Source organism: Dunckerocampus dactyliophorus, chromosome 19, assembly GCF_027744805.1.
Source record: "Dunckerocampus dactyliophorus isolate RoL2022-P2 chromosome 19, RoL_Ddac_1.1, whole genome shotgun sequence".
Taxonomy (NCBI): domain Eukaryota; kingdom Metazoa; phylum Chordata; class Actinopteri; order Syngnathiformes; family Syngnathidae; genus Dunckerocampus; species Dunckerocampus dactyliophorus.
Window position 1 is genome coordinate 6533128 of NC_072837.1, and position 22936 is coordinate 6556063.

At 40.5% G+C, this 22936-nt stretch overlaps 2 protein-coding genes across 4 annotated transcripts; one reads left to right on the forward strand and one right to left on the reverse strand.

The window, feature by feature from the left end:
• Positions 1 to 36: 36 nt before the first annotated feature.
• Positions 37 to 10189, reverse strand: fntb (farnesyltransferase, CAAX box, beta). 2 transcript variants are annotated; one of them, XM_054762477.1, is made up of 12 exons: positions 9979 to 10188; positions 9649 to 9713; positions 6737 to 6809; positions 6341 to 6432; positions 5257 to 5403; positions 5103 to 5186; positions 4915 to 5001; positions 4706 to 4835; positions 3717 to 3849; positions 3522 to 3633; positions 3329 to 3443; positions 37 to 382 (listed from the first exon to the last, which is right to left on the reverse strand). In XM_054762477.1, exons 1-12 carry the CDS (start codon positions 10075 to 10077, stop codon positions 248 to 250), a joined length of 1272 nt encoding a protein of 423 aa, XP_054618452.1. In that variant the 5' UTR covers positions 10078 to 10188; the 3' UTR covers positions 37 to 247. The 2 variants fall into 2 exon arrangements, 1 of the variants encoding a protein (XP_054618452.1); XR_008567038.1 differs by having other exon boundaries at positions 234 to 382; positions 3526 to 3633; positions 9979 to 10189.
• On the forward strand, positions 9549 to 21856 carry rab15 (RAB15, member RAS oncogene family). Of its 2 annotated transcripts, none has more exons than XM_054762499.1 (8): positions 9549 to 9640; positions 10663 to 10995; positions 17374 to 17434; positions 18656 to 18716; positions 19191 to 19268; positions 20342 to 20431; positions 20507 to 20572; positions 20642 to 21856. In XM_054762499.1, exons 2-8 carry the CDS (start codon positions 10872 to 10874, stop codon positions 20801 to 20803), a joined length of 642 nt encoding a protein of 213 aa, XP_054618474.1. In that variant the 5' UTR covers positions 9549 to 9640; positions 10663 to 10871; the 3' UTR covers positions 20804 to 21856. The 2 variants fall into 2 exon arrangements, with proteins under 2 accessions (XP_054618474.1, XP_054618473.1); XM_054762498.1 differs by lacking the exon at positions 9549 to 9640 and adding an exon at positions 10424 to 10457.
• The last annotated feature ends 1080 nt before the right edge of the window (positions 21857 to 22936 follow it).

Consider the following 22936-nt stretch of genomic DNA (forward strand, 5'->3'; position numbering starts at 1 on the left):
AGCATGTAAGTATTGTAAAGATGATCATCCACAGTATTCAGTGCAATACAAATATTTTATTAACCTCAATCATACTGAACCTGCTTCTATTTCAGGGTACAACAAAAGGCATTACTGTATCTGACTGGGAGGCTAACCAGGCCTCCTCTCACCGGAGGGTGCAACCAACGACTTGACCACTACTTGCTGCTTTTCCAGTCGTGCTCCCGCACCCGTCTGACGTCACCACAAAGGACCTAACTAGAACCTAAGAGTCTGCTGAGGCGGCATCAGACGGTCTGTCGTCGCTGGAGTTCCGTGTCAGTACAGGCAGCCGGTGGAAGTGCTGCAAAGCCTCAGCCACCTTCTCTGGGCACATGTTGTAAACGGGATGAGTTGGAGCCTACAGAAGGAGAGGAGGGGGAAAAAAAGCATGGTGGTTTTGGAGGTTGCAGGACAGGTACAAGCTTATTTCAACACTACCACAAAGCCATTTAAGTTGATCTTGATTGGACTGGTAGACTCACGTGGCAAAAAATGCCAATAGTAATCATTTTTTTCTACTGTAAATTAAATATTTAACTTCTCAAAATCTTTTAAATCTACCTCAGCCTGAAATATATATGAAGTATGAATTTTTAATGCCACAGTTCCATAAAATATATTTTATATGTATTTACATTATTTTTTGTAAGACCCTGAGACAGATCAATAATTGATTTTAATATTTTTTTAATGTCACTGGGGAAAAAAAAATCACACTCAAGTGATGAAATGCTGTAAAAACATTTTTACCCCAGTTTAAAGTCAGATCTTTTAAACTACATGAGCCTGAAATATACAATCAATTATATTTGAGATTTTAACCATTTAAAGGCTACAATGCACAGATCCAATTTTATTTTTTTTTTTTTGGGGGGGGGGGAATGAAACCAGTAACTTTTTTTTTTTTAACATGCACACAATTATCTGACCTCATTATTGACACTTATTTCATTAGCAAGGCGCATTTTGCAGAAAGCACTACAAGTTGCGGAATGCTTCTGCATGCTTTGAATGGGGAAAAGTAGCGACATCTGGTGGACAAATGAAAAATGACAACCAGTAGTCCCAACTGAATTTGTAGCAGATTGCATTCGTTGAAGAAAAGTGTGGTATAAAAATAGTATTCTCAAAGGTTATAATATAAAATAATATATTTTTTTTTCATTAGGAACAAATGTTTTTGTGTAGCTTTGTCGTTTTAGGCAGGAACAGAAATGACAATTGAAAATGGCAAATGTGGCCTATGTTCATTAAAAACTGCCAAAATAGCTTGAGAAAAAAAACCCTGATTGGCACAAAATGTCCGTAAGATCTGTAACACGTGAGGCTGCTGTTTTCTACGCGTTCGAGACGCACTTTGTAGCCAGGCTGAAGGTGGCAGTGATGTAACAGGAAACGGCGAGCGACACCACAGCTGGTGCCATTCATGTCTTTTAAGCGAAACCACATGCCACGCTTTTCTCATTTCAATTACTTCACTTCTCAACTCCACCCAAACGCCTCACATCTGTCAACGCCTCTCGTTCTCCATTTGCATCAAAACGTAACCCTGAAAAGAAGTCCTTCAGACCATCATGCTACAAAAAAACACCATGAAACATCGTATTATTAACAAACTAGAGGCCTGGTGGTAGATGACCACCGTGTATCCCGCATTTCAAGTGGATGAAAACTCCATTATTGTACAATGTAGTTGTGCTACCTAACCTGCAAGTTGCTGTATCAGTTTGCACCTACCTTCATCAACTGCTGGCCCCCTGGTGTCTCTTGTAGAGAATGCAGGTTAAACAATTGTATTTAAACCCCCAACTTTAGTTTGGAATTAAAGTGGGATGTGTAGTGGCATCACTGTCTGCATACAAAAGGACTACATCCTATTTATGTTAGCATCTTCTTCACATAAATTGTGTGCACGCCATTTGTATTTATTCATTGTATTGCTCGTATAGCACAGATCAGCCAGATGCTTTCCAGTGTTGCATTTGTGGTTCTATGGTTGTTATCACTTTTCCTATTTGCCATCATTATTACCCTTCTGTGGTGGCATCACATTAGAAAACAAAAAAGGCAAACACACTTGTGGAGTTCATTCTTGTCTTGTGGTGTTTGCTGAAATGCTGCATGATGATGATTTTAAGTTTCGGTTGACTTTTGAGGCGCATTTTGCAAAAAATGTTCAACTTTGGGGCTCCACCTCTGTATAATAGTACAATTGATATTGTAATAATAATGTATTGTGGGTTTGATTCCTACCTTTTATACAGTCTATTATTACAACTGGTAAATGAATACAGTGTTCCCTTGCTGCATCGCCGTTCACCTTTTGACGATTTTTTTAAAGTGCCAATTTTGCTTTCTTTTTTTTTTTTTTAAACAGCGTATGAACACGCATTGTGTTCTGCGTCCTTGTGGTGTATTGGAGCGACCTATCGGTGCTCTGTTGCATGTGTCTGTTATTGTATTTGCTACTGCTACCAGTAAAAGGTGTTAGTATACTCATACTCACGTGAGAGTTGAAGACGTGTGCGGCCTTACCTAGTCTGAGTATGTGTTTACGTGCCTGTGCGAGCATATTAGGAACCCACAGTAGACAATAGCCAGCTAAATATAGAGCCACGACAGTCCTTATTGGCTAAGGGAGGACCCACCCATTGTGTTCTGCGTCCTGACTGGCTGTAGACCACTGTTATCGCTGTTATAACTAGCGAACTGTGTGAGCTGCTTGCTAACAGCCAATAAACAATAAAAGAAGCAGCAGCTAAGAGTCAATTCACAATTTCTTGCGTCCAACCTAGTAGATTGATCAATAAAATTCGAATGAAATTTGAACTTTGAGAGTGTTTAAAGAAGAGAGAAATGTGAGAAAATGTTAATGCCTGCCTGAGAAAAGCGTATAAAGTGTATGGTGAGGGGTTTTACGGCCTCAAACCATGTATAATAACTGTAAACAAAGTTGGCTACTTGGCGGATTTCACGTATTGCAGGATATTTTGGGAACCTATCTCGTGCGATAAACGAGGGAACACTGTACTTTAAGTCTACTGTGTACACTTTATTCCTTAGGGCGCAGTGCTGTCCCAAATCCATTGCTGTCATTGCACACTTACCGTGACATGACAATCACAATATTTACCCGCTTCCTCTTCTCTCCTTTTTAATTGAGGATTGCAACAACCCCAGTTGCGAGCCCCCCCTTTCCGCTAAGGGTGGTAAGGGTTCATCACTGCGCACTCACCATTGTGAGTGCGCAGTTGCTTTTTTTTGTGTCATTTCCTATCCACCCCTCCCTGTGCTGCAGCCTCACCAATCTGTTCTGTTCCTTGCCCAGGACGGTCTCATGATGGCTGTCCATGTTCCCGAAATGCTGCGCTATCGAGAGGCCGCTCAGACAGTAACAAGTGTGGTAAAAGTCTCTAGATCTGGACGAGACAAGCAGAAGCAGTCAGTGTATTTGTTCATTATTATTGTGTTAATCGTGTGTTCATGTAAGTACTGACTTGCCAGGCTTATCTAGCAGCCCCCCTGTTGGGTTCTGGCAGCAGAGGAGGATGTACTCCTGCAAGGCCTGCTGCTCGAACATCCACCTGTGTCGACTCAGCTCCGACTCCCCTGTGCAGACGAGGCGGTCACACTAAAAATTGTTTTAAAAAAGATCCCGGTGGGCGGTGCTACGGGTTTGAGTGAAAGGTCACCTCCTTTGAACAGCGCTCTGTGGAGGAGCGGCAGGAGTCCAGCCTGCCAGTAGGAGTAGCAGCCGTCCACCAGTTTGTTGCAGCGGCCCTGGAAGCCTCCCTCAAAACGCATCTGTCTGCTCACAACCCATCTCTGTGGACACGACACAGCAGAAAGGGTGAGAAGGACGTGCGGCTGCTTTGTTTTTGGTTTACCATTGACAGTGGTTAACTTCTTTTTACACTTAAACAAAATGACAAAGAAAATCCATGAGGCACTTAAGGTTTTACTATTAACGAGTGAACTTCGCTCTTCTCAACGAGCAGCGGGTCCCTTGCCCTGTGTAAAAGCTGTCACAGACTTGCTTATGACATGAGTTAATATGGAGGAAAAAAAAGCAACAGAAGAAAGTTAATTTGTATTTCTAAACACATTTGTTTTGCTTTCCAACCCACTGCCACAAATAGATTAGTCCTGTGGGAAACACCGCGTTTTGATGCTTTACTGTTGAGATTGGTTACCTTCTTGTTACACTCACGAGGAACGACTGACAGGTTAAATTCTGTTTAAACTCGTGAGACAAGTCGGAAGGTTAAAAATGAGATGCGTAAAGACCCTTTTGTTTCTAAGCTTTACTCTTAACAGTGCTTAACGTCTTTTTACACTTGAGACAACACCTGTACGGTTGTAGTTTGACTCCGGAACAGATCATTTCGAATTCCACTGGGGAATTGTGTTTTGCAATGAGGCAGAAATGCATCCACAAACGGATTGTGGTCAACCTTAGAGGTTCTTCGAGTGTCATTTTCTGTGGCGTAGTCTAGCACGGGTGTCCATCTACATATGACAGCTGTGTCTTATCTCTTCCTTTTCAGAAGAGCAGGAAACGGCCCCAAATAATGACACTGCCTTCTCTGTAGCTGTTAGGACTCAGGCTAGTACACTCCCAGCATACCTGAAAGTGCCAAAAAAAAAAAAAACAAGCATAAAACTGTGCCAGGTTCCTCACCAGTAAGGCTTTGAGATCCAGCATGTGCTCTTTTCCCAGGATTACTAGCGCAGCAGTGCCACAAAACGTATACCCGCCGTGGGCCTCCAGACCTGGCACCCCGCTGAGCCCGCCTTCCCAGTTCTGACACCTGCACACGGCGCAAAAGCACAAAGGTAGGCTTGGCAGCAAGCATAAAGAAATAGAACAGAAATTCCATAGGGACGTACCTGAGGATCCAGTCAGTGGTGTCTTCAAAGAGTTTGGGAGTGAGGATGTTTGTGAGCGATGCAACAGAAGCAGCACAATACGCACTCCTGTACAAGTACACATATTTATATACTCTTTGTAGTCGTTACTCATAGGTTTTCTAAGTTAGAATTGGGGAGGCAGGTTGCGCCATCTTCTGGCCTCTCACCTGACGTCCACCTCCCCTCCTACATGCATCACAAAGGAGCCATCTGGCTGCTTCACTGACCATAGGAAATCTAACAACTTCTCCCTGGAGAGGGGAAACATGACGCTCATTACGGTAACGCATTTCTATGTGCACCAGATCCAAGCACCCATACCGGTCTATGATGTTGTAAGCTTCCTCTGTGCCGATGATGCAGAGGGCGTTGACGGCGGCGTACGTGGGCGCCAGGTGGGCGTGCTGTGCCGGGCCGCCGCTGAAGCCTCCCGTTGGGCTCTGACAGCGAGACAGGAACTGACACACACTGGAGAGGAGACACCAGGAAGCGTGACATGATGTAAGTAGGCAAACTCGAAGCAAAGCTGTGGCCTGAGCTGGAGTGTATCCATCTGTGAAGCAGACCAGTTGACTTAACAGTGAAGATGTTTGAGAGTGGAGGTGGAACTGAGCGCACACCATCCTAACGGCTCTTTCAGTCACTTTCCAGCCTCACGTCGCTACTTTTCATCCTTGGCCATGGCCAGCGATCACATAACTGCAAAGATGCTGTCAGCCAACTTAGCTGGATAGAAAACTGAGCTTTAGCTTCTTTCTTCTGACCTGAACAAAAGCTGGTAGGATGGGTTGGCCATAGAATATGTGTGTGTATGTGTGTGTGTATGTATGTGAGCACAAGTGCCAGAAGTGTTGGCACAGGTACTTTAGACTGGCAGTAACCACAAAACTTTCTACTGGCAAAACAATGCATGAAAGTAGGACTGCACTGTCTAAATGAATATACAGTAGTGTGAAAAGCAAAGTCTTCTACTCCTGAACTATTGCATACAAAAGGGTGACATTTTGTCAAAACATGCACTCCCACTGTGTTGCCTGTGTTATTATTTTTCAGACTGATACACCACATGGTGGCGCTGTTATTAAACCCCAAAGTTGAGTGTATCCAAGCATACTATAACCCATATATTTAATTTGCAGGAAATGACTGCACGCTATGACCCCAGCAGCATTTGTCTCTCTAGCAATCCGTTCTGTTGTTTATTGTATGTCCATGTGAACTTGACATACAATAAAATTCATCTCACTTATGCCGTTGCAAGAAAATTATAACGGCTACTGCATTATTTAGGACAAGAATGCTACAGTGGATGCCTTAGTAGTATAGCTGGCTTGACTAGAGTGGTTGTGGTCGCGTCACTGTGCTTGCCAACAAGCAGCTCAGTGTGTGTGTGCGTGTGACTCACTCCGAGGCCACGTTGGCGGGGACAGGCTCGTCTAGTAACTCCAGACTGTGAAGAATCCAGAAGCAAAGCCATGGTCTGCTAGCATCCAGACACTACACGGATGTAAACACACCGGAAACAGTTATAGCTATTGATGACAATACACAGCAGACAGAGAGGTCATTACAAATACAAGGAAACACACAGTCTGTTGCTCCTACTTAGCATTAGCCTTACATGTACTGTACTTCCATCTGCTTCAGTGACAATCTCATCAATGTGACAGGACGAGAGCAGAGAGCACGTTGTTTTCAATACTGCAGCATTTTCTAAAAGGCTGCGCTTTAACTTCAAGGCCACTAATACACACACACACACACACACACACAGTAATGTGGAAGTGTGATTGTACTTCACCTCATAAGAGTCTGATAAATGCCGTAAGCCCTTCTTGAGATACTGGTAGTGTTGATCCCGCAACAAAGTTGGCCTGTGGATGAAAACATGAGACAAGGAGTGGTTGGATACTGTAACTGATGGGGCGTTTATTCACATAAACTGCCAAAAGGACGGGGCATGTTATTTACTCGGTGTCAAGACTCATTAAAAGTTTGGACACACAATACAACCCCATCAATAAGGCAAAGTAACCCAGACGAAGCACACCTATGAAGTGAAAACCATTTCAGGTGACTACCTCATGAAGTTCATTGAGAGAACACCAAGGGTTTGCGGCGCTATCAAAAATAAATATTATAAAATATATGTTGAAAATATAAGACATATTTAGAGTTATTTCCCATGCATGTGTTCATAGTTTGTAGACTCTACAATGTAAAGTCATGAAAATAAAGAAAAGGCAGAGAAGGTGTTTGGCCTGCACTGTACTGTATATGCAACATCATTTCTTAACTTTAAAAATGATTTGTAGTGCATGACAAAGCAGAAAGGTAAAGACGGCTCTCTTTCACCACATGGTCATTTATTAACAACTATATTGTATAATATAGCAGCAACAGAACCAATATTGTAATGGTGGTGAGGATCACATTGCTCGGCCAGCATTACACGCACGACAGTATTCCCTGCAGGTCTGCAATCTATCTGTGGTTGGTGGCCTTGATGAGGTCATCCTCTAATTTGCATAATTGGCCATTTGCCACGTGTTTGTCATTTTTATGGGAGCGACTAACAGCGACCAGAACATATTAAAGGCAAAACAAAAACTGTTCAAATACAAACAAACTTTCTTCTGTTGCTTCTTTCTGTGTTTTTCTTTGTCACAAGCAAGACGGAGCCGCCTGTGAGTGCTTTTAGATGGCCGATACGCACTTTCATGCTAGTCTCCCAAAGTGTCCAATAAGACCAGAAAACCTCGCTAGTTTTTTTGCTAGTTGCTTATCTGAAAAACATAATCTAGAGGGGTCTGAGTTGTACATGTTGGCAACACTGATCCCTCCTGCTACGTCTTCTTTGTCTCTGGCAGACCAGGTGCGTATGAAGTGTGTTAATAAGTTACGATGCCACCTACTGTGCGGAGTTGGAACGACAAGCTACATTCACAGACTCCCATTATAATGTGTTTATGTACAGGGCAAGCAAGTAGCGCCAAAGCTAAAGAAATGAATGTATGGGAAACACTGCATGAATTTCACACAAACGGCTGAGTAGTGCAACCAAAATGTTAAAGCGCATGCAAAGGTAGATAAAGCCGCTGGATGATAGCCACTCATTATACTTCAAAAGGGTTGTAGGTACTTTAAAACAGGACTTTTGGACCTTGTTTATCATATTCTCTAAAATGAATCTGACTCTTCCCCACACTATAATTGAGTGACATTTGCAAAAAAAAAAAAGAAAAAAGAAAAGGTTGTGATGCTTCTCTGTGATGCTCAGATTTAGGCAGTTGTCATAGAAATGAGATGAGTCAGCCCACTGAGAGACACGACAAAGTTAACAGGAGAACACGTGGGCCGATTCATACACCACTTCTGATGCATCCTTGCAATTAAACGCAGACAGCGACGACGGCGCTTGCTAATGTGTGATAATCGCAGTAAATGGATCCAGTAGATGCAGAGCGGCACAGTTGGATGACCTGTCAATTTGCGCCAGTTTGTCAGGCTGAGAATTGGCAGCCTAATTGACATGAATGCTAGTCATTGTCCCCACATCACACTGGAATTATGTATAATAATTGAATATAGAGGATACAATAGGCTTCTGTGCTACATTGCCTTGTGTAATAATGTAAATAAATGACTCGGACAAGCAGACTAATTGGAGCGCTTTAGGTTTGAAATGCATTTTTTTTCCGACATCAAGATGCGTCACAGCTTCTGCTGAGGGCCACCCTGTCCGTTGTCATGGCAACATAGAAGATGACTCTTCTTGGGTTTTATTTATCCACCGGGAAGCACATATTGTTTTAACTTTTGACGGAATGCTGCACAAAAAAAAGTTAAAAATCGCAATCAATCTCAAGTCACACTCATACGATCTAATGCCAAATGAAAAACAATTAGCGCCTAACTCTCACAATTACGAGTGCGCCTGAACGCCTCACAAGGAGAACGGAGCAGAAAGGAGACACAGCGTGAGGTTGTTTATTGTTCTCTGTGTATTGTATGAACACATAAGTAAATTTGATTATTTTGTGCATTAAGAGTGTTTAATCTTGAAGATTTAATTTATATTGGTATTCCAATCCCTGCACAGCGCAGTGCAGTAAGTGGAGATTCCTCCTGAAAATGAGACTTTATCGCTGGCTGTATCGTTAGCATTTTTGTACTTAACTATTTATCAGTCCTCATGTGAAACTTTAACAAAATGTCACCATGCTAAATACAAATTTCTGACCCGGAATTACCATCCATTCATCTTCTATGCCGCTTATCCTCACTAGGATCGCGGGTATGCTGGAGCCCCGAACCGGAATTACTATAAAATTAATTAACCCATTAATTACACTCAATATTTCAAGTTAATTAAGATTTTAAACACGTTTTTGTTTTTTAAGTGTCCAGGAGCAGGAGGTATATGGCTTCAGGTCAAATGTCTGAAGGGGTACGGGACTGTAAAACGTTTGGGAACCACTGATAGTTCAACACAATGAGCAATTGCAATGACACGATACGACCAACAGGTGGCAGCAGCAAACTAATAGCGTACTGTATCTGCCTGCATTCAAGTAAAGAAGTACAGGTTATGTGACATTTTCAAAATATGGTGTGACTGTGAGCAGAGATGGTTATTGTTCTACCTTTAAAAATATAACTACTGAAACAGACATTTGGAGACACTGATGAAATACAGTAGGAGGTACTTACTTTGGTATGCTGTGGATTTGCTTGTAAACATTGATGACTTCTTCAATGCTCTTTTCAACCTTTTTCTGTTCCAAAGGAGAAGACGCAAAACAGCAATGAACCTTCTAACTCGGTCACGCCTTATTCACTGTTCACTGTTTCACAACCTCTAACGCCCCACTCACTATGATCCACATAATGCAGTATCCTCATTAAACACACCCAATCGTTACCATCATATAGACGCTTGACTGAGACTATATTGTGACATTCACACAAGTACATGACGTTCCTCTGAGTAAGACTTAGCATTAGCATGATCTAAATCGGCTAATCTCATCTTCTCCTCACCTGCTCCCGTGAAGTCACAGTTTCCACCCCGTCATCCGCAAACATCTCAGCGGGGTGGCCATCCCGAAAACACCGCAGAGGAGTGTGTACACCGTCCATAGTGATAAAGAAAAGTCAGCTTGGATGAAGTGCGTTAGTTTGTTTTGACGGTTCGCTCACGTTCACACTAGTATGCCCACTTCCCGTTGAGGTTGAAGCAAGCGGAAGTGACGTCTCTTACTAAATACGGCGTCTCCAAGGAGGCAAAAATGGGTCGCTGTCATTTTTTCGGCGGTGGCACATAGACGTGCAAAGTTGTTACTCTCTCGAAATCATACGCTTTGTTGAATGTAAGGGGGTAAAGCTTCCAATATTTAATGAGTATTGTGTATTACGTTGGGATGTTACATTATGTACATTTTTCGTCGAAGAAAACCGTAAATAAATCATTTTACTTCAAACGCAGGTGCCGTTCAAGTAACAAAAGAACCGGATAAAGAGTGAGTTGCCTTTCAAAATAAAATTTAAATAGTAGTTCAACTGTACAATAAACACGCCCTACCGACGTGACGCCTCATCAACTACATCACTTACATTTAAAATACTTACCGTACAAATAGTATCGTTTTATCAATTCTTGTGCTCATTATGCAGAATTACGTTGTTCACATACAAGATTAACCGGAAGTCTTTGTATTTTTTCAGTGGCCTTGACAGTGGTCCACCGCACCCACTGGAGGGAGGCAGGAGGCAGCCTTGGAGGAAGCTTGAGCATCCTTGTTTTGTTTCTCAACCAAAACAAAAAGAAACGCTGGAAATTTAAGCAGACATGGCTGGAGTGCGGGGAGGGAACCATTCAACGCTGAGTTAGCTGAGTTAGCTTCTTCCCCACACACCCCCTTTAATTCAACACCATGGCTAAGCAGTATGATGTTCTCTTCCGACTCCTGCTTCTCGGAGACTCCGGGGTTGGTAAAACATGTTTGTTGTGCAGATTCACCGACAACGAGTTTCATCCATCGCACATTTCAACCATTGGTAAGCTTAAATATTTGCTATATTTCCTATGCTCCATTATTGTGGTTAGTGTGCTCACCATCATTTCAGCTGTCTTATAACGTGTAGCAAATGTACAGCGTGAACACATATTGTTGTCTTTTTAACAGGTGCGTACTGATTTTCAAAAATGCATTTTAAAACTATCTCTGACAGTGGAAAGTTTCTTTAAGGGGCAGTTGGCATCCCCACAGGACATATTTTATGTTGAATACAGAGCGGGGATTACATTTCAGAAACATTATGATGCAAATGTTGATTTAATATGACGGCTGCTGAAATTATTAAATGCATTTGGGGAGTTTGCGTCTATCAGGTAGCTCGTTTTTATCCCAGTGCATATTTATAGTTAATACAGAGGAAGAAAATTAAGGTTTAGACTGAATTATAGCCACCCCCATTCATTCTAAATGCCATTTGTGACAACAAAAAACATTTTAAATTCAGAGCTAAACAACATTTTATATACAATTCATAACCATTAACCCAGTGGAGGATTTGCATTTAGGGCACACGTCCTTCATATGTAGTACAGATTAGGCATTTAAGTGCACATTTAATGTGTATAGCTAATAATCCACTGTTATTGCTGTTGCCTGTGCAAACTAGCATCTCTATTCATTTTAGCAGTCTTTTAAATTTTAACGTGTAAACAATTATGCCCTGTGATTGGCTGGTGACCAGTCCAGGGTGTACCCTGCCTCTCGCCTAAAATTTAGCTGGGATAGGCTCCAGCATACTCCCGCGACTCCAATGAGGATTAAGCGGAATAGAAAAATGAATGAATGAATGTGTAAACAATTTAATAATGTCATTGTAAGGGGTCTAATAAATCAGTAAGAGTACGAGTCATTGCCTTGTAGCTAACTTGACCAAGTAACCGCATACAATCTTAATACGGTATTTTGTTGAATGGTCCTTCAGCGACATAAAAACATAAATAGATTGCAATCAAGCCCTGCCAATGAATGAAAAGGCAGGTCAGGGTTGCACCCAGCATGCAACACACTAGCCGAGGCCTATTTAAAGATATTTTTCAAGCTCCAGTGCTTATGTGTGCACACGATTTCACTGCATTTTTTATTTTTTATTTTTGAGCAACCTATCTAAAAATGATGCACATGAATTGTTATTTTGAAGACAGAACTAAAGGTGTAGCTTGCGTGCAGCTGTTGAAAAATGTTCTGAAAGAACCGATCCGGTTTTTCTTGGTGGGGGGGGGATTGCGGCGTTAGGTCTCTGAAAGTGGGACACATCTCACTCACGTGCCGAGTGCCAACTGCGAATGGCGTATTGCTGTGTAATAATATAAGATGCCTCCTGTCCTTCTGCTGTTTGCAGGGAGTGACTGTTGCGTGACGCGGTTCGCAGTTATTGCCTCGTAACACAGAGGTGACACAGTACAGAGATCCCTCTGGCCCCAGGGAGAAATATAAGTCAGGAAATGATGGACAAACAGCTTTTATTGTGAAGACAGAGAATGCATTATCCAGGCAAGGTCACTGCTAATGAATTGTGGGGAACGGTTTGTTTTCTCCAATGGTAAATGGTTTTTCACTTGTATAGAAAGTCAGCCACGTGATTAAATGATCGGAGCCAAGCATCTATAGCAAGCATCTATAGTCCCGAGTGGGACTTTTTTTCAGGAGCCTGTAATATTTCAAGCAGCCCTCCTCTTCCAGTGACGCAGAGTCATCAGGGTGGTCCACTTGTTTGTTTTTTATACATATTTCAATGCTTATTTATGCAGAGTAGTGATGGGGTAGAAATTAATGAGGTCAAATCTTTGGGTGTCCAAAGTGTAGCCCCTGGCTGTTTTTTTTTTTAATTGGCCTAAAATATAATTTAACAAAGAAACAAAAAAAAACAAAAACAACAACAGCAGCAAAACTTGAAAAATAATTTTACAAAGGTGTGCACCCACGAAACTCACTCACCTGCCGAGAGGTTAAGGCGTTGGACTTGAAATCCAATGGGGTTTTCCCGCACAGGTTCGATTCCTGTTCGTGATGTTATTTGTGGAGCCCAGAGTCTCAAAGGTTGTGGTCTCCAACCCCCGGGCCGTGGGTCATTTGGTACCGGGCCGCACAGAAAGAGAAAAGAGTTTCCATTATTTCATTTTTTTTAATGTTTTATTTTGAAAAGTGGCCGGATTCTCTCTGTTACATCCGTCTCACTTGACGCATGTTCATCGTGCGTGTGCTAACTTTCTCTCATGCCCCACAATTAGACTACTATACTGTATTTTTACCATTTTTCTTTCACCTCATATTTGGTCTCAAATGCTGATACTATGTGGGAATGCATAAAGGTAAGTTTTGATGACTTATTGAGTTCAGTTAATCTCTGAAAAACAAACTCCAGGCTTGTACTGGTGGATGGTGGGTCGGCATTCATTTTGTGCTTTTAATTTGATGGTATTCATGTCTTAGTTTTACACAATACATAATAAATAAGATAAATTAGATCGCTATAATGTACAATTGCTACTGTTGTGGCCGTAATCGAGCTAAAACTCAACTCTGAACCCCTGACGCCACTTCCTGTCCACCCACCCGGAACACACTTATTGCAACACACACAAGCTCTGAAGAGTCTCGGATCTACTATATCGGGTAATACAAGTCCAAAGGTGACTACAGGGGTGTTATTTCATGCCTAGAGGGCTCTAATAATATTAAAAAACATATTTAGAAGGTTGTAAACAGGTTTTCTGTCCTCTAACTACAAAAATATTTGATTTATAAATAAGGAATTCTGCGTCACGGAAATTCATACATCACAGTGGGGTCGAGGACCAATGAATCTTGATATGGAGGGATTACTGTAATGTAATCTAATCATGCATATTACAGCAAGTAGTTCTATTTTCTGGCGTCGTAGGGCACATTTCTGCGATTAAGAGCAGCTGCTAGGATGATGTAGTGCTGGTCGTTTAGTTTCATCTGCACTCGCTGCATGTCACAGCAGCTATAAAGCACGAGCTCAGTCCCGCCTTGTAGCCGTAAGATAAATAAGCAGTGGTGACCCCGGTGGTGTTAGGGTCACGGCCTTGGTCCTTCACTCCGAGTTGCCACAAGAGTCCGTGAGTGGAAAATGGCAATGAGGGGGAGAATTGCATCATTTTTTTCCTGTTGAAGGTTATACTGTACTTTTGATCATGTTTTATATTTCGTTGGGTAGTAAGGCGGGTAACGCTGGGGCCCGGCCGGTTGCCTGGCAACCACACGTTGAGTCAAGACCTCGGGAAGACCCTCGGAAAGCGAATCAGACAGAAGCCGAGTGTTTTCTCATGTTTTCAGGCTGCGATGTGAGCTACCAGTCGCTTGGATTCACAATTTTGATGACTTTGGACTCGAATTGACAATATCGTCAAAGACTTGCGACTCGACTTTGACATCAGTGACTCTGGACCTGACTCTGACTTTAGTCTGACTTCAAAATATTTACGATTTTCAGTGAGCGTGTTGAGTAAAGTGCTTCATTGAATGCATCGATTAACGTCCAATCAGGTTTAAGCCCAAACAACGAGGGTGTGGTTTACATTTCTGTGCACTGACTACATCCTGGATGCTGTGTCAGCGCTCTTTTTCTGTTTTAAAAAAATGTATATTTAAATTGTATTGATCAGATGTTATAAGAGTGACTCGACCTGTCTCGGCTTGACTTGAGACTTGACTCTCACTCGGACTTGCATGGCTTTACTTGAGACTCGCAAAACACTGACTTTCTCCCGCCTCTGCTAAGCACTGACACACCGATTCCATGTACATTTCTATTGATTCTCCCCATAGGTGTTGACATAGTGAGTTAATGTGACACTTAATTAGTCCACACTGATGGTTGCCACATTAATGAAGAGTAAAACCGCCTGACTGCTGCCTCACGGTGACATAAAGCAGAAACAATGATAACGTCGTGGCTGCCAAACCTTCTTCCCGAAGAACTGAAGCATCCGTCGTCCGTCCGTGTGCTGGCATTTCCTCGCAGCACGCTGACAAATGTCACCACCTAATCTGTGTTGAATGGTGAAACACGGTCAGTTCATTTGTCACAAGTCACTTTGGGGATTTGTTCCCCTTCATTTAGTCAAGGCCTTCACTCTGCTGATTACGAAGCCGTGCCATGTTCCATTAAATGCAGTCTGCTGTATTGTTCGCTTTGTTACAGTGGAGTGTTTATTAAGCTTCCGCAGAAGACTGGCCCTGATTACGTTCATTGTTTCACACACTTGACTAATGAATTCACATGCAAAAGACCCCCCGCTGTATCCTGAAATCCTGTAGACTTTCGGTCATTTCGATATATTTGGGATTCCCTGGCTTTATCTCATTCTTTGTTTCACTGCAGTCCGCATGGGTGACTTTACATCCTAATATGGTGCGAGCTAAGTTGCAACGTCAGTGAGCTGCGGCGCCGTCAATCAACTGAAGCGTGTTCACACTCTGCCCTGCCCTTTGCAGTGTACACACATTTGCAGAAATGCAGCTCTAAATGTAATAATGCAATGAAAATATGAATCCATTGAACTCGGGAGCCTCAGTGGGATCGTGTCATGCAAGCTGAGTCACTTGTGTGTGAGTGTCAGGTTAACTGAGATGAGCTGATAATTGATTTCTCAGGGAATACCGTGGTCTTTAGAAGAAGCCTGTGGTTACTTTTTATTGACTTTAGTGGCATTAGTCAGGGGAGAAAAGCAAGAATTTGTTCCGCTGTGCTTGATATTTGCATGTTTTTCTGTCCTGGTACTTCCTGGTTCATGGAGGACTACATAAAATGACAGGACTGCACCATTTGTGATTCTCGGGCAGGGGAAACGGTTTTGTTGTGACTCAAAAAGCAAAGTGTTTAAATAAATCAATAAATTCAATATTTTTGTTTCTTTTCTGTCCCTTTGTAAGATAGCACGCTACTTCCTGGTTCATGTAGGACTACAAAAATGACAGGACTGTACCATTTTTGATTCTGGAGTACGGGAAACACTTTTCTTGGGAGTTAACAGCAAAAAGAGAACAGATATTCTTCCCATGGGTCTGAAAAAACATCATTGAACACCATATTTTTGGATGTTTTATACACCTTTGTCAGCTAGCAGGCTACTTCCTGGTTAATGGAGGACCACAGAAAACGACAGGACTGCACCATTTTTGATTCCGGGACAAGGGAAACGGTTTTCTTGTGACTCAAACAGAAAAATATTTCAATAAATTGCTCCCATGGATGTGCAAAATTCATTGAACACCATATTTTTGTATGTTTTATGCCCCTTTGTAAGCTAGCAGGCTACTTCCTGGTTCATGGAGGACCACATAAAATGACAGGACGGCAACATTTTGATTCCAGGGCAGCGGAAACGGTTTCTTGTGGCTCAAAAAGCAAAGTGTTTAAATAAATTGCTTCCATCGAAGTAAAAAAATAAATTAAATAATTTTGTTTGTGTTCTGTCCCTTTGTAAGATAGCGCGCTACTTTCTGGTTCGTGCAGGACTACAAAAATGTCAGGACTCTACCGTTTTTGATTCTGGAGCACGGGAAACACTTTTCCTGTGACTTAACAGCACAAAGGGAACATAAATTGTTCCCATGGATGTGAAAAAAATCATTGAACACCATATTTTTCTATGTTTTATGCCCCTTTGTAAGCTAGCAGGCTACTTCCTGGTTCATGAAGGACCACAGAAAATGACAGGACTGCACCATTTTTGTTTCTGGGGCAGGGGAAACCTTTTTTCTTTTCAAAAATTGCTCTCATGGAAGTGAAAAAAAAAAGAAATGAAATGTTTCTGTTTGTTTTCTGTCCCTTTGTAAGACAGGCCACTTCCTGGTTCATCAAGTCCCACATAAAATGACAGGACCATTCATGCCATTCATTATTCCAAGGAAAAGAGTTTCCCTTGGACTCTAACAGCAAAACAACAACACAGTCCTTTCACAAAAGTGAAAAAAGTAATTTAGTGCCATTTTTGTGTTTGGTTTTCAGTGAATTTGTAAAAACTTCCTGACGCATGGACGACCACTGCAGGCCTCAATTGGACACCCCTTAGAGATTTTTGCATGTAATTCGTGTGTCTTTTTGTGACTGAATCAAACAGAGGCACCCTCACTTAACCATATCTTCATTTCCCTTTAGCCAGGGTTTGGCCTTCCTCTCTCTCATGTACGTATCATGCATCGACGCCTCAGCTCACCGAGTCATTTATTGGACCTTTTAACAGGCTGATTGCAGACTTACAAAGCTATATCTGTTAGTGCTTATTTCTGGCTATAGAAGACGTGGTGGCTTCATTGATTTCACCCACATGCACGTGTCCGACGAGGATGTACAGTACGGTATTCACACCTCATCTTCTGTCTCCTGCAGGGATCGACTTCAAAATGAAGACGCTGCTGATAGATGGTATCAAAGTGCGGATCCAGATATGGTACGACCTCCCAACACGTCTACGGTGCTGTGTGTGTTATTGCAAAAGCAGTTCTTTCTATCTATAAACTATCGGATATTACTTTCCTTGCAAAGGCCACACTGTTGTATCGTCTCATTACACTCTATCGGCAGTATTTTTCACCGATGGACGTGAGATAACCTTTTGATATTTATCCTTTTGGAAAAAAGGCTAAGGCCAATTAAATATGCCATATATCAGGCGTGTCCGTTATTTGCGGCCCGCGGCTGATTTTTTTATCGGCCTTTGGCACATGTTAATAACATTGAACAATCAAACTAAAAAAACAACAACAACAGAAGTGGAAAAAAGAGCAGGAATTGTACAAAATATTAGAATAAAGTCATAATGTTAAGAGAAAAAAAATTGTTTTGTGAGCATAAAGTTGTAATACTATGAGAACAAAATCACATTTTTGTGAAAGTTCAAATATAAAATACATTTTAATATTAGAAACACAAAACAAAATGAATAAAGTTGTTGGCCTATCTACACGGGTTGCTTTTCAAAGTGTAAAATATCAAAGTGTCCCCCGTATTCTTTGATTTTACCGTATGTGGCCCCTGCTTGGAAAGGTTTGGACACCATCCATCCATCTTCTATGCCGCTTCTCCTCATTAGGGCATGCTGGAGCCTATCCCAGCTGACTTTGGGCGACAGGCGGGGTACACCCTGGACTGGTCGGCAGCCAATGGCAGGGCACATATAGACAAACATTCATACCTATGGACAATTTAGAGTCGCCAATGAACCTAACATGCATGTTTTTGGAATGTGGGAGGAAACTGGAGTACCCGGAGAAAACCCACGCACGCACGTACAGGGAGAACATGCGATCTTCCTGATCTCCTGACTGTGTGGCCAACATGCTAACCACTAGAGCACCGTGCGGCCCACCCGAGCCATATATATTTTTAAAGAAAAACATCTTGCATTTTCACTTCCCGTATGTCAGGCGTGTCCGAAGTCCGTCCCGGAGCAAACTGACGGGCCACCGCACCTCAGCTTGTTCTGAACTCAAAATTCAACCCCGCCTCCCGTCGGAACAATTCCTGACAAACTGTTTGCAAAACAAAGTTTGGTGGGAAAAGTTTGAACACCCCCGCTGCAGGTGAAACGGCCAGGTGTCCCAATACTTATGTGTGGATTGTGTGTCGCTGTTTGTGCATGAGCTTGTGTGGTGTTTGTTGTTTCTCCCAGGGACACTGCAGGCCAGGAACGCTACCAGACCATCACCAAGCAGTACTATAGGCGAGCACAGGTACAGTAGTAGTACTCATAGTACTTCTTTAGCATTTTCCAGTATAGTATCTCTTCTTTTTAAATGTTAAATTATGGGTTTTAACCCGGAGGAACACACTTACAGTACATTGAATCGGTGACTCAGTTAGCTGCTTTTTAAGCACAAGAGTTGCATGATAATGAAGATTGTGTTGATGAGAAGATGCTCACACTGGTGCTGTAAGGAGGCGCTTTTGACTCTCCATTGGAGACCATAAACCAGCCTTGATGTTAATCTCCAGAACGAGGAGTTGTGTGTGCCTGCCTGCAGGCTGCACACAAGGTCCAATCAACTGGAATTGAATTTTCTATTTACCGGAAAGTGATAATGAAATTGGAAGATGGCGTTCCTTTCACTGCGTCCTCCGGCCAGCGATACGCCATTTATTAGGCTCTACGCTCAGAGGCATCGCTTTAATTAAAAATCTGGAAATCCCTTCCCGTCACTCTTTAGGGAATTTTCCTGGTGTATGACATCACGAGCGAGCGCTCCTTCCAACACATCATGAAGTGGGCCAGCGACGTGGACGAGGTGAGCGGCGGCACACAAATAAAATGACGTAAATGCAACTATTGTGTATTTGGAGTCTAGTCAGGGACTAGACTGTGTTACTTCCTGGCTCTTGCCTGTCTATTCAATTGTCCTCATGTGTATTTATTTTATTATATGATTTATGCATTTATAGTTCATCTATTTAATAATGTTAATTTATCTTAATTGAATGTATTATTTAAAATTCAATTTGTATTTATTTCAATGTATGTATGTATTTATTTTTTATGTATGTATTTAGAATTGTAATTTTTTTTAATTACCTAATTCAATGCACAGTATGTATCTTTGCTTATTTTTTAAATTTGTATTTACTCAAATGTATTTTATTTTAATGTATTTAATTACTGTTTATTTATTTTTTAAATGTGTATTAGTTTGAGTCACTAATGAATTTCATTATTTTTTACCTGTAGTTATTTATATTTCATTTATTTAAAAATGTTAATTTAATGTAATATTTCATGTTTTTATGTATAATTTTAATTCATTTAATTAGATAATTTAATTTAATTTAGGTGTTCTTTACCTATTATTAAATGTGTATTTATTTTAATGTATTTATTATGTTTTTTTAATTTCTGTTTTAAATGTATATTTGTTTGAGCTACTAATTTATTTATTTTTTTTACAATTTGTCTTTATTTTATTTATGTTTAATATATATTTATTATTTAAATTTACTGTACTTATTTTTAATTAATATTTATTTTTAATGTGTTTATTATGTTTATAATTATTCATATTTGTAGTGTATTTTATGTTTTGTATTATTCATGTCGTTATTACTTTTATGGATTATATATTTTTAGTTTGTATTTATTTAAATTTATTGAATTTCTTATATGTGATATTTGTTATTATTATTTATTATTTATTATTTACTTTTGTTGTTTGTTTGTTTGTTTGTTTGTTTTTTACATTTTTTTGACACTTACTGTTCTTTTTCTCCTTCCTTTTGTCCTTTCCTGTTTTGGACTTGTAGAATCGTGCAAGTGTAAACATGTGATCGAATGTCCAGTCTGACCACGTTCATATGTTATGACCTCCAGTATGCTCCAGACAAGGTCCAGAAGATCCTGGTGGGTAACAAGTCGGACGAGGTGCACAAGAGGCAGGTGGCCACGGAGCAAGGAGTCAAGGTGGGGCCTAAGGTTTGCCGCCCTCCGTTTGCTTTCAAACGTCCATCAAGCCTCATCCGTGTTTCTCTCCCGCAGCTGGCCAGAGCTTACGGAATGGACTTTTTTGAGACAAGTGCCTTCACCAACCAGAACATCACAGAGGTGAGGCTCCCACACTGACTACATTTGGTGGAAAAAGGGTTCCAAAATGTCTCTCTTTTGTTTTTGTAGACTTTTACTCGCCTGGCAGAGCAGGTGCTGGCGGCCAACAAGAAGGACCTGGATCTTCTGAGGATGTCTGTGAACGATGAACTAAACCTGGCCGCTTTGGAGGAGGAGGAGGGACTTTGTGACCGCGTGTCCGCCGAGCAGGCCAAAGGCTGCTGGTGTTAAGACACAAGAGGACACATCCGTCTTCACCACGCGCTTTTGAGGACGGAAAGGACAAAACGTAGTGCTGTGAATCGACAAACAAACATCTCTCCGTGGGACTGAATGTTTCTTCCTTGTCCATCAGCAGTCGGGGTATTGTTAGCACTTAAGACAGCTTTCTTACTTACCAGTCTCGAATTTAGGGGGCGTCTACAAATGGTTCACCACTGGATTTTCACACTTTATCTTTTTTTTCCCCCACCAGAGAAAATCAACATTAAGCATCCTTAATCTTCCCGTTTAAGTGAGTAAATGCTTTATGCTTTCTTGGTGTAATTCTGGAAAGATACCACAGAGGGTGCTATTTAGGGTTTGTGGCTCGATTTGAATTATTGCTGCCCAGTTTGTGCAGTCACCCCTGACCATTTATTTATGATTTACTATCTTTCTTTGTAGCATAACACTGTACAGTATATATATTTCATATAACAACAACAAGCATAATTTCATGTATTAACTGCATAGATAGACGTCCATGTTCCTGGAGACAAGTGAGCATTTTGCACAGGATTTTTTCTTTTATTGCAACTTCAGTGAAGTTAATAATCAGCTGGCTGTAATTTCAATTCTATTATTCAACCAGAGATGCCTCTTGGAAACAGAATGACCATCGACTTTGTCTGCATCCTTTTCGTATTCTTCAAATGCTAACTTTTGAATGGTGTCAGAGTCATAATGCAGCTGTGTTGTTTAAAAAAAAACAAAAAAAGGACATATTTCTTCCTTCTTTACTTGTATTTGTGGAAATATATTACATTCAATTAGCAGAATGCAGCATATTATTCTTGAAGAGACGTTGTCACATGTTTTGAGTAAATACCTGCAGATTTAAGACGCTTCAATGGTGTGTATTTGTTTTTAGAGAGATGACGTGCTTATTTCCTTTCTTCTCGTACATTTACGAGAAAAAAAACTTTATTGTCGGACTATTAAGAGTTTTTTCTCGTAGATTTATGACTTCATTGTCATAAATCCACGACTTTATTCTCGAAATCTCAGGTTATTTTAATAGTCGGTCGTAACAGGCATTGCCTGAGACAGCTATGAAAAGGGGGGGACTTATGTGACCTTTGGCCTTGGGCAAAGGTAATATCACGACTTTTTATCGTGTAAATTTACGACTTTTTCTCATGAATTTCTGACTTTTTTTCCCCTCTCTTACATTTGTGACTTTTTTTCTCGTAAATTTACGACTTTATTCTCGAAAGTTACAATTTTTTTTTCTTTTCAATGTGGCCCTCATACTCCGTCGTACTTTTGAGGGGGGAAAAAGCCAGGAAGTTAACATCGGTGCAATGTAAAAATAAATAAATAAAACATTTTACAAATTAAAAAAGAAAAAGAAAAATCAATACCTATGCAATAGTACATTCATTGACAAGTGCACAGTAAAAAAGGACATTAAAAAGAACAAAAACTAAATAATGAAATAGAAGAAAACAAGTTTACTGACAGATGCAAAGTTTAAAAAAAAATAATTAAATAGAAAAACAACAAAAAAAGGGAAAATGGAGATCTAACAAGAAAACAAATAATTAAAACAAAACAATAAATTAAGATTGTAAATTGTAAAATGGCAACACATACGAACAATAATAAAATTAACATTAATTAATTACAATACATCTGCAATTATTAAAGCCAAAATATATACCTAAAATAAGGGGAAGATTATAAATATATATATATATATATATATATATATAAGATTTTAATTTTCAGGTACATGGAAAAAAACAGGAAAGACCATTTAAAAAAAATCTATTTAAAAATAGCAACACTATAAACAAAAAAAAATTATAAACTCAACATATAAACTACAAATAAAGGAATAGTACTTTATTGCAAATATTCACAGTGAAAAACAAAGGGCGGAAATAAAGTTAATTTTTAGGTGCACAGTAAAATACATACAACCCCCCAAAAAAGAGTAACTCAAGATGTAAAAGGTTTAGTTTAAAGTGTACGGTAAAATAAATACATACATACTATAACAAAACGAATAACATCAAACTTAATATTACATTTAGTCGAAATAGTAATGCAATTTATTTGCACAGCTAAATATAAGAAGTGGTACTAGTATTTTGGTTC